Genomic DNA, 12,331 nt, shown 5'->3' with positions numbered 1-12,331 from the left:
GCAGAGTTTTTCCTGTTATTTATTGTGCAATATTCAGATACACCTTATATAGGTGGTACAATCTGCTGGTGCACAGGGCTGCACATTAGTGCTCATTGTCCTCCTTACACTTTAAAACTAGACGGCACTCAGAGTGCATACCGTTGCCAATGTCACATAAGTAATTCCCTTCAGCTGTTCCCTTGTTTCAAGGGTCGCCAAAGCAGATCTAAAGTGCATTTGCATGTTGATTTGGAACAAGGTTTACACAGGGTGCCCTTTCTGATGCAACTCGATATTACATGGATAATGGGTAAGGGAGGGTTTTAATCAGGAGCTTTCTGCACTGGAAAGCAGCGCACTAACAGCTTGGCCACCACTCCTGCCCTTGTGCAAATGCCACATATTACTTAAAACATCTTCTGGACCCTGGATCCAAAATATGTTCTGGATCAAATGAAAAATAAACCTTCTAATTTTGTAGGACATTATCCATTTGCGCACCAAATTTCACCAACATCCTCTAAACATTTAGAGTTAAATGTGCCATACATTCTTTTGGATCTCAGTTCCAGAGTATATTCTGAATCACCTCGAAAATTGAATCACTTATTTCCTGTAACATTGTCTATCTGCTTATTATGTCTTGAGTTATCTTGCAAAAGAAAACCTCTCACATCTGAGCTCACTATTTCTCTAGCAATGCACCAGCTGCTGGTGCACGTCTTTTAAAGACAGTAACAGGTCTGATAGGGTTATTTCATGCTATGCCCAAAACACAGCCATTACACAAAATGTATCACAAAACATATACCATGTCTTCTGAATCTTATGAAGAAAGTCTTCAGAAACTGGAGCTGCCACATCTGGTATACAGGAGGTTAAGAGGTGACATAATCAATGTTTTAAACTAAGTTAATGGAATTTATTAAACAAGAACTTATTACTCGATGAAAACAACCGGACCAGAGGTCAAAACACGACGCTTCAGAAGGTGTTTGCACGTATTGTCATGAAACACTTCTTCATGCAACGTGTCTCTAACTGATGGAGGAGCCTTCTAGAAGAGGTGGTGATAGAGGATTGTGCCAACAGTTTTAAGAATTATCTAGATAAACACTTTAAGAAACATCCCATAATGTATAACTACAGAGCCATGGACACCTCTGCTGCACCACTCGTTTTTTTTTTTTAAACGAAGAAGAGTATCTTGAAAGGAACCGGGATTCCTATTTCCAGCCAGAGGATGATGATGACGAAGACTAATTAAGAAAATAAACACAATCCTGTTGCATCACATGCTTTACTTTGCACTCAGACTACATGCTGTGTAAATAGCAAATTGAAGTGGGACACGGCCCAAGTTCTTGCCTATAAGCTTTGACCTAAACCAGTACACACGTGCACTTGAAACTCTGAACTGGTTTATTGTTGGATGTTTATAACCTACAGTAAATTGTTGCTCTGTTTTGACCCTGGCAAGATGAAGAATGTGTCCACAGTCATCTTCACATGGTAGTGGAGAAGTCCAAATCCTGAACCTTCCCTTTAAAGAGCTCCAGGTTTAAACACCAGACACCAATCACCTCACAGCACACATCCAAAAACATCTGTGTAAAGGGATTCCTTCACATTTAGCTTTAACTGTGACCTCTTTATGTACAGTCAATCTCCTTAGCTTTAAAACATGATGACCTCAAACTATATTTTTAGTGCATTTAAAAGAAACTCAGTTAATCTTTTTAAAGTGCAACTGACATGGTTTGTTATGTTTTATATAACAACTACATAATGCTGTTGTACACATTCATAACGTTGTAAACGGACAATTGGCAATTTTATAAGATTTAAAATTTAATGCACAAATTTAGTGTTCCCACTACCAGTTCAAGCCACAAAGTGCATGTGATGTCACTCCATGAAGTCTTCACTTGGTCGAACACCTGAGATTGAAAAAAACAGATGCCGTAATGCAGCACAGACGTATGCCTTGAAGGCGCGTTGTGGCTGAGCGCTCAAATGAGAGGGACAACAGGCAGGATATGAGTATTACACCAAACATGGGAGAGCGATAAATGGATTATATTTGGAGCATGCATTTTTTTCTGAGAATCACTTCATGGAAGGACCTATGCTTTCTTATGAAACAGGATTAAATAGAAATGTGGAAAGTGATTATATTTATAGCCCACCTTTTTTATTTGTAAAAACAATGATTGAGGTCAGATCACACATGCATGAAAACACCTCTTACAGAGGTGCTTGGCTGTAACAGTTCAAAAAGGACAGAAGAACATGGAAATAATTCTTTCTGACCTACACACGCCTTTTGTCAATGGCAGACTTTCTGCCCTCTGGGGCACCGGCACTGAACACACGTAATGTAAGTGTGGAGCCGGAGACAGCCAGAGTGTGCTATTGGGCTGGCAGAGCCTCGCTCTGATGCACCGGCTTGGAACACGACGGCGCGGTCCTACTCCGTTACACCTATTGCTTTCAATGTGAAACTAGATTTTTTTTTTAAAGACTGTTTGCGCAGATGGGATTCATTTTAAAAACTAGGGTTAGGGTTAGAAACCCAGTGCGCCTGTGGGCCAATGTTGTTACATTCATGTTAGCAAAATCCTTGGATTTTATACACATTTAATTCAATAAATATAAATGATCATTTAATATTATGAGGCTGTGGGGAATTGCGTTCATGTCAGCTGCCTCACCGTCAGTGTCTGCATTAGTTATCGTTGGCATCAGATTCATTATTTGGCTCAAGCCTGTCCTCTGATCACAAAATCTAAATGCCACATCATCGCCTGTCTCCCTGACACAATAATGTTTTTCCTCTGAGCTGCTTGTGGGGACTGACTCTGTTTTCAGCTCAGGTGCTGCTGCACCTGTTTGACGTCACGCTACAATTTCAGCTGCTTTTGGCCTCGCAAAACCAAACAGTGCTGCCGGAGGGGGTCATATTTTGCCAAAATGTGTGTGTTAGGATCACAATTCAATCAATTCAATATTTTTCAACACAAAATGCATACTGTCACAAAATAATGTGAATGAGTGACAACAAAACAAACATGTCAGTTGCAATTAAATTACCTTTTAATGGCGACTGTAATTACCAATGCTGTCAATGTCAAATTTCTTAAATGCCCTTTTTTAACAAATACTAAATGGCTTATTTTTAAAACACTACTACACAAATAATTTAAGAGGAAAAAACCTGCAAGTCCACTAAAACCCAGACTATGAAGGTATCCCTTTAAACAAATTAGAAGCTGTTCTCTTCACAGCACAACCAGGCCAGGTCAGTGCAGGGCGTCTCCGCTGCAGCGCACAGTCCATTTCAGGGACAGCAGACGGACACAATGACACCATGATCACTTTGGACGTGGAGCGAGACACACCCGTATGCACAGATGACATCATACTGACCAGTTCACTCTCATAGCAATTGTCCCAGGCGAATTTGTGCGATTTCTTTGTCATCTGGAAGAACAGCGGGTAAAGAAGGCATAAATAACACAAGAAATCACACACTTTCAAGTGAGCGGACATGAAGACACGTGCTGTTAATATGTGAGGGTGAAAAACACACACACACACACACACACACACACACGATCATGTGACCGCCGGCACACTCTGCACGAGAGCAACTCAGCGCCACATTATCGCTAGACTGCCGCTGTTGCCATGGAAACACAGCTGCAATAGTAAGAGGCAGGATACTTTTGGGGGGGGGGGGGTTGTTGTTGTTGTTGTGGGGATCAAAGGAGGAGGGAAAAAACTGCTACTTTTTAGGGGTTGCCAAATTACATGAACAAAGATCATTTTTATTTTTCAGTTTCTTTTATTTATATATTTATTTATTGTGCCACTTCCCCAGCATGCTGCAGTGGGAGGAGGGAACCCGAGTGCTCACATATCTGCTGCCAACACGCACAAACACACTCAACAAGACGCACGCATACGGTAGCTTTGGGTGCATATGCAAACACATACACACATACAAGGGAGGCTGCAGTAAACAGATGCAGGGCTGAAATTTTGGGCTGATGCAATCAGCACTTCAGAGTGCAGAGAAGAGCTCCAGTTATGATAAATGAGAAAATAAGATCCAACCCTGAGGGAAGGGAAATAGTGAAAATAGTCTATCACCAGCTTTCAGACTCTGCATCACTCCGCCTGCAGGGCACGCTGGAGTTATTTTCTCAATAACATCTAAATGCGTGCATGCATTAGGCATAAATATTAAATATGCAGCTCCTCCTGCTTCAGATGTTCAGTTCTTCTCCAGTGCAGAAAAATCTAAACTTCAAGCTTTAAATCAGCTCAAAGCTGCAGCACGTGGTTAATTCTCGAGCCACAGCAGCACGTCACAGCTTCCAGTGGGTTACATGTCAAACACGAATGTGTTCTTCATATTATACAGTTTACAAATCAGCACGTCCCCATATAGATACAACGCAGGGAATTATGGGTCAGTGCAGCTACGCAAAAGCTGCTGGATGTGACAAAATCTAGCTTCCAAAATCCTAACAATGTACTGTAAACATAAAATGTTGAAACAATGAGTGTTGTGTCTATTTCTGATGAGAAAAGCAAACAGCATTAATTTTTAGTGCCTGAAATGCCTGTAGGTCACACCATGACATCAGCTGATGCCCAATAACAATTATCTAATTGATAGTTAAGTGAAATGGTGTAAGTGAAGCACTTATACTGTAATAGACACCCAGCTTTTTTGACCTATAAAGACAGTGAGCGTAACTTTTGTAAATTTGGTAGAAAATATTACAAGAAACGTTCAATTACTTTTCACATGCAATATCTGGGTACATTAATGAGTAATATAGATTTTTAATTTATGGCTTACATGCTAAAAACATCCACTAAGACTCCAACAGAATTAACCAATCATTCCATTGATTACAAGCAACATTACCGTAACAGTGGTTTGATGGTGTGTGGTGACAACATGGCTGCCTACAGTAAAGAGGATGCGTTGTCTTTGGATGAAGAAAAAGTGTATTTTATGTGCATCTGCCCGTCCAAATGTGTAAAGTAGTACCATCTTCAGAGAAGACGTGCATGTTTTTTAATATATGTTTCAAAATAGAAGACTTTGGAAATAAAATAGTACAGTTACCCCCCATGACAGGGGTTAAAACTATCAAGAAAATTGTGTGTGTGTGTGTGTGTGTGTGTGTGGGTAATATTGTACTACACTAAAACTCATCTAAACCACCATTGTATAAACCGGATTTTCGCACTAACCGGATAAAAGCAAAAGTCCCAATGATTTTGTATGGTTTTCCATGTAATCAACACCGTACAGTAGTGTTCAGAATAATAGTAGTGCTATGTGACTAAAAAGATTAATCCAGGTTTTGAGTATATTTCTTATTGTTACATGGGAAACAAGGTACCGGTAGATTCAGTAGATTCTCACAAATCCAACAAGACCAAGCATTCATGATATGCACATTCTTAAGGCTATGAAATTGGGCTATTAGTAAAAAAAAAAGGAGAAAAGGGGGTGTTCACAATAATAGTAGCATCTGCTGTTGATGCTACAAACTCAAAACTATTATGTTCAAACTGCTTTTTTAGCAATCCTGTGAATCACTAAACTAGTATTTAGTTGTATAACCACAGTTTTCCATGATTTCTTCACATCTGCGAGGCATTAATTTTGTTGGTTTGGAACCAAGATTTTGCTCATTTACTAGTGTGCTTGGGGTCATTGTCTTGTTGAAACACCCATTTCAAGGGCATGTCCTCTTCATCTTAAGGCAACATGACCTCTTCGAGTATTTTGGCATATCCAAACTGATCCATGATACCTGGTATGCAATCTATAGGCCCAACACTATAGTAGGAGAAACATGCCCATATCATGATGCTTGCACCACCATGCTTCACTGTCTTCACTGTGAACTGTGGCTTGAATTCAGAGTTTGGGGGTCGTCTCACAAGCTTTCTGCGGCCCTTGGACCCAAAAAGAACAATTTTACTCTCATCAGTCCACAAAATATTCCACCATTTCTCTTTAGGCCCGTTGATGTGTTCTTGCACGTCTTTTATTTAACAGAGGGACTTTGCGGGTGATTCTTGCAAATAAATTAGCTTCACATAGGCGTCTTCTAACTGTCACAGCACTTACAGGTAACTCCAGACTGTCTTTGATCATCCTGGAACTGATCAATGAGTGAGCCTTTGCCATTCTGGTTGTTCTTCTATCCATTTTGATGGTTGTTTTCCGTTTTCTTCTACGCGTCTCTGTTTTTTTTGTCCATTTTAAAGCATTGGAGATCATTTCAGATGAACAGCCTATAATTTTTTGCACCTGCGTATACGTTTTCTACTCTCCAATCAACTTTTTAATCAAACTACGCTGTTCTTCTGAACAATGTCTTGAACGTCCCATTTTCCTCAGGCTTTCAAAGGGAAAAGCATGTTCAACACATCCTGGCTTCATCCTTAAATAGGGGACACCTGATTCACACCTGTTTGTTCCACAAAACCGACGAACTCACTGACTGAATGCCACACTACTATTATTGTGAACACCCCCTTTTCTATTTTTTTTTTTTACTGATAGCCCAATTTCATAGCCTTAAGAGTGTGCATGCTTGGTCTTGTTTGATTTGTGAGAATCTACTGAAACCTTGTTTCCCATGTAACAATAAGAAATATACTCAAAACCTGGATTAATCTTTTTAGTCACATAGCACTACTATTATTCTGAACACTACTGTATATAACAGATTTTCACTCACATCGGACAAAACGTCCTGCCCCATTGCAAAGTATTCCATTAAAAACCCCTCACATGTACTGGACAGAGCAGTGTGGACATGCCCAGTAACAGAGGTACAAAATGAAGTTCAGCACTGACACTCACTGATTCGAGAAAAGTGGGAACCACATTTCCTTGATTAAAAGACCGGCTGTTTATTTTTTTCAAACCATGCTCAGGCGCGGGACCTAAATGAAGCAGGGTGTAATTCAAGGCCGGTGATTATTAACAAAATGCTGCTCTCTCCTGTCTTCTTCCATCTTCCTCCCCCATCACATTTTAATATTTTTTGCAGTGCACACGCCGATTGCATTTCGATCATGGATCAAATACTTTCAGCAGAAAAATATGACTAACTTCACAAAACGAAGTCAGAAAAAGACGCAATTCATAGAGTAAATCTGTGAATACCATATTGTTGGCTTTGAGGTTGATGATTGTATAAAGAAGTGAAGCTCGTTGAGGAACAAATTAATCCAGAAAAAGCCGTTCCTGCGGTAAACTGCATAAAGACGTGACGGAGAACTTTAAAAGGGTAATGCGCACATCAACATCATTGCATGGCCACAGAGTTACAGAAGCATAAATCAGGCTTTAGGGTACCACTCCACAGCTGACTTAGAAAAGTGAGCGACTCGACGAAATGTAATCTTTTTAATGCATGTAATGTCCGGCGCTTATTTAAGGCAGCCGTTTATTTTTTTCCAGATGAAGTTTTGACCCGGTCATTAAATGAGGCAGGTCCCGATGCACAATTGCACAACTGTCATTGCATTTTAAACTACAGTCGCTTTATTTATAATTATTCCTTACTTCATTCTTGTCTCATTTATGTCTAGTTGTCTAGTTTGTGATGACACGGTGAGCAAGTGCAACTGGAGTCAAATTCCTTGTACTTGTTGACATATTTGGCCAATAAAGCTGATTTTGATTCTGCAAAAAGTAAATCAACAATAGCATAAAAAGACCTAAAAACACCTCTACTTAAGTCTTTTTTGGAGGGGGGGGCTAATATTCAGTACAAATCATGCATTTAGCACTTTTGTTTTTAAATTAAGGAGTACCCCATTCCTCCTTTCTTAAATTTGGTGAACTGAGAAGAATTAACCAAAATATGTTTTGGTGAATTTCTTTCAATACACTGCTTTATATCTGGTCAAATATCTGCATATAAAGGCCAGGCTGATCTTTCTATTTCCAATAAACAATTTTCAGTACAAATGCCACATTATACAGTGATCATAAAGTGGTCACATTAGCACACAAGCTAAGGCTAAGCAGGGTTAAGTTCAGGCTAAAGGCATCAAACTTCGCCAGCAAACAGCCAAGAGTGGCTTCAATATTTAGCTAAATGAAAACCTGATTTAAACCACCAACCGCAAGTGTTTCAAACACAGTGCTGCCCCAGCTGTGCACAGAATTGAGAAAATTGGGCAAGCAGCAAAGAAAAGACAAATAAAGTCACCATCAGCCAGCTATGGCCCAGAACCTCGCATCGTACCTGTTCTTCCTCAACAAGTGCATGCAAGCGTTTTGCTCGTTGGCTCAATGGTTTAATCGGTATGTCATAAAGTGAACAGCCAATAGCAGTATTACTAGGTATGATTGTAAATGGGTGGTACTTTTACAGTGGTTTTCTGTCTGAGGCAGACATCTCAAATCGCTTTAACAGTAACACGTTACTTCCACGTCAGTCACACATGTGCTCACAAACACCAAGTGCTGGTGGTGTTTCCATGCAAGACAATCAACTGCACACCAGGTGCAAGAGCATCTTGACCAATTTTAATATATAGGAGATCAGAAATGACAAAAAAAAAAAATCCAGATGAATGATACAGAGTCTCACTTATTCAAATGGTGACTATCTTTCATGCTGCTCCAGTCACAGTACCACAAATCCTGCTCTGCCTTTGACTTGCACAGAACTGAATTTTAATCTTTGACAGGTAACATTAGATAAGAGCAGACGTAGTTTAGACAATGTTATATGTAGGTGGATGAAGCATGATGCACAGACCTGGTTGATATAGTGATATTCCTCAGGTTTGAGCAGATGGAAGGACGTCCTCATCCTCCTCACTGGCTCCGGCCACAGGTAGTAAAACACATGGTATTCCTACACATACAAACACATGTATGGTATTAAGGTGGTTAAGCACACATAATAGTACAGCAGAAAAACACGTTTTCTACCATAGATTAAAATCTCACTCTCACTCAGACAGGTAGGCATCCCAGAAGGTCACAGGTTGAAAGCTTGTTCATACCTTAGAGGGACCTGGAGGCTGTCCATGATGAACTGGAATATTCACTCATTGTGCTGTGGTCTTTTTTTTTAACCTTGGGTCGGATTTTCAAGATAGCCAAAAATTCCTTTTATTCCTTTGACATTTTTTGGTAATCCCTTGCATTTTTGTGGAACCTGTAGCATTGTCGTACTATACCATCACTTTACCAGATTTTTCCATGAAAATTTCTATCCTGATGCACAATTCCATGGACCCTTGTATGCTGCCATTTACCATTTTCATGCATCTTCACAACCTTCTTTGAATTTTTCTGGGAAGCCCTTCTTCAGTTACCAGGCTCCAGCTGCATCATGGGACAGCGTAGTGTAGTCCGTTTGCACACTAGGGAGAACAATAGATCATCACAAGTACCATTTGACTACTACTACAGTGCGTCCAGAAATATTCACAGTGCTTCATTTTTCCACATTTTAGTTACAACCTTATTCCAAAGTGGATGAATTAAATTTTTTTCCTTGTCAAAATCCTACACACAATACACCATAATGACAGGTGTTTTTTTTTTAAAGATTTTGCTAATTAATTGTAAAAGAAAAAAGAAATCACATGTCATTAGGGTGCCCCAAAAAAGCCAACTTTAAAAAATTTTGAGTCTCACCCACCAAAAAGTTTCCTTTTGGTGAGTCATTCTCAAATGTAAAATTGTTTGCCAATCAGAAATTATTTAGAGGTGGCTCGAGGTCACCAAACATTGAAAATGTAACCGCGACAATCGACATCGGTGCAATAACTGGCAAAACCAGCCACTTTTGGAATTGTATATTCACTGCAGTAAACATCAGGCACCAAATCTGATGCTAATTTGTAAATTACCAAAGGAAATTGTACACAAATGAAAAGTAGTGATCTAATAGTTCTAACAGTGACAGAGATATGACATTTAAATATTGCACCAATGCCGATTGTCGCAGGTAGATTTTCAATGTTTGGTGACCTTGAGCCACCTCTAAATAATTTCTGATTGGCAAACAATTTCACATATGAGAATGACTCACCAAAAGGAAACTTTTTGGTGGGTGAGACTCGAAATTTTTTAAAGTTGGAATTTTTGGGACACCCTAATGTACATAAGTATTCACACGCCTTTGCCATGAAGCTGAAAATTGAGCTCAGGTGCATCCTGTTTACAGTTGCTGACAGTGCATGTCAGAGCACAAACCAAGCATGAAGTCAAAGGAATTGTCTGTAGACCTCCGAGACAGGATTGTCTTGAGGCACAGATCTAGGGAAGGGTACAGAAACATTTCTGCTGCTTTGAAGGTCCAAATGAACACAGTGGCCTCCATCATCCGTAAATGGAAGAAGTTCAGATCCACCAGGACTCTTCCTAGAGCTGGGGAAAATCTAAACTGAGCAACTGGGGGAGAAGGGCCTTACTCAGAGAGGTGACCAAGAACCTGATGGTCACTCTGTCAGAGTTCTAGCATTCTTCTGTGGAGAGAGGAGAACTTTCCAGAAGGACAACTGCAGCAATCCAACAATCAGGCCTGTATGGTAGAGTGGCCAGACAGAAGCCACTCCTCAGTAAAAGAGACATGGCAGCCCATCTGGAGTTTTCCGAAAGGCACCTAAAGGACTCTCAGACCATAAGAAACAAAATTCTCTGGTCTGATGAGATACAGATTGAACTCTTTGGTGTGAATGCCAGGCATCATGTTTGGAGGAAACCAGGCACCATCCCTACAGTGAAGCATGGTGGTGGCAGCATCATGCTGTGGGGGTGTTTTTCAGAGGCAGGAACTGGGAGACTAGTCAGGATTGAGGGAAAGATGAATGCAGCAATGTACAGAGACATCCTAGAAGAAAACCTGCACCAGAGCGTGCTTGACTTCAGACTGGGGCGACAGTTCGTCTTTCAGCAGGACAATGACCCTAAACACGCAGCCAAGATATCAAAGGAGTGGCTTCTGTGAATGTCCTTGAGTGGCTCAGCCACAGTCCAGACCTGAATCTGACTGAACATCTCTGGAGAGATCTGAAAATGGCTGTGCACCGACGCTCACCATCCAACCAGATGGAGCTTGAGTGGTGCTGCAAAGAGGAATGGACAAAACTGCCCAAAGATAGGTGCGCCAAGCTTGTGACATCATATTCAAGAAAACTTGAGGCTGTAATTGCTGCCAAAGGTGCATCAACAAAGTACCGAGCAAATGGTGTGAATACTTATGTACATGTGATTTCTTAGTTATTTTCATTTTAAATAGATTTGCAAAAAACTTTTCAAGTTGTCATTATGGGGTGTTGTGAGTAGAATTTTGAGGGGAAAATGTAATTTACTCCATTTTGGGAAAAGGCTATAACAGGTGCACTAGAAATGCATACAGAATACCCAATGGATTGTGATGTACTGTTTTTTACCTCCGCCAAGGAGGTTATGTTTTCGGTCGAGTTTGTTTGTTTGTTTGTCTGTCTGTCAGCAGGATAACTCAAAACGTTTTGAACGGATTTTGATGAAATTTTGTGGAGTGGTTGGAAATGACAAGAGGAACAAGTGATTGAATTTTAGCGGTGATCCGGATCACGATCCGGATCCAGGAATTTTTTTAAAGGATTCTTCACCATTGTGGGATAGGGGGAATTTTGACATTCTAGTTTCTAACTCCACAAAAACAAGGCAGAAAGGCTTGAAAAAAATTAGGGTGTAACATAGTCAAATGTTCTATCAAACAACAATGTTTGGTGATGATCGGCTCCGGATTCCGGATCTGGTGATCCAGAATATGCAAAAATATAGGGAAAATAGAAAATGTGTCAGTGTGAGGTGACAAATGAAGCTAGAGATGCACAACTAACACCAAATTGTAGCTGAATCTGTACTGATTCAGTAAGGTGTCATCAGATTTGATGTAGCTTAAAATGTTATGGAGCTAGATCCAGAAGAAAACCGCCATTACCGAAAAATCGTTTTTATACAATGACCTCTGAACTAATAAAGACATAAAATAGTCTAGTAATCTAGTGGTATGTTTTCATGGCCAAGGATGTCAAATATAAAGGAAAGAAAAGTGTATGTATCATAGTTTTGGTTGCAACACTGAATTGTTGAATAGATCACTTTGCCAAGGAGGGAATCTCTTTAGGGTCAGTGACCCTATGGCCTTGTGTAGCACATGCAACACTTAAAAAATAGTTCTATTTCAGAATTTACTGTTATTTATTTAGAGAAGTGTTTCATAAATGTTAAAAAATTCATATATTTGCAGTTTAGTTGAATATTTGAATTTTGTCTCTTATTTGT

General features: G+C 39.9%; 1 protein-coding gene across 4 annotated transcripts in view; it reads right to left on the bottom strand.

Moving 5' to 3' along the window:
- Positions 1–12,331, bottom strand: part of LOC117515396 (unconventional myosin-IXa-like) — a 261,979-nt gene that overhangs the window by 236,631 nt on the left and 13,017 nt on the right. For 3 of the 4 annotated variants that reach the window (XM_034175936.1, XM_034175938.1, XM_034175939.1), the window contains exons 3-4: positions 8,802–8,900; positions 3,412–3,465 (exon numbers count right to left, since the gene is read on the bottom strand). In XM_034175936.1, the coding sequence (XP_034031827.1) occupies positions 3,412–3,465; positions 8,802–8,855 (108 nt within the window). In that variant the 5' untranslated portion in view covers positions 8,856–8,900. The remainder of the gene's footprint in view (positions 1–3,411; positions 3,466–8,801; positions 8,901–12,331) is intronic. The other variant, XM_034175937.1, reaches the window with a different exon arrangement.

The sequence above is a fragment of the Thalassophryne amazonica genome, chromosome 8 (assembly GCF_902500255.1).
Source record: "Thalassophryne amazonica chromosome 8, fThaAma1.1, whole genome shotgun sequence".
Classification (NCBI taxonomy): Eukaryota; Metazoa; Chordata; class Actinopteri; order Batrachoidiformes; family Batrachoididae; genus Thalassophryne; species Thalassophryne amazonica.
This window is presented reverse-complemented; position numbering and strand designations above follow the sequence as displayed.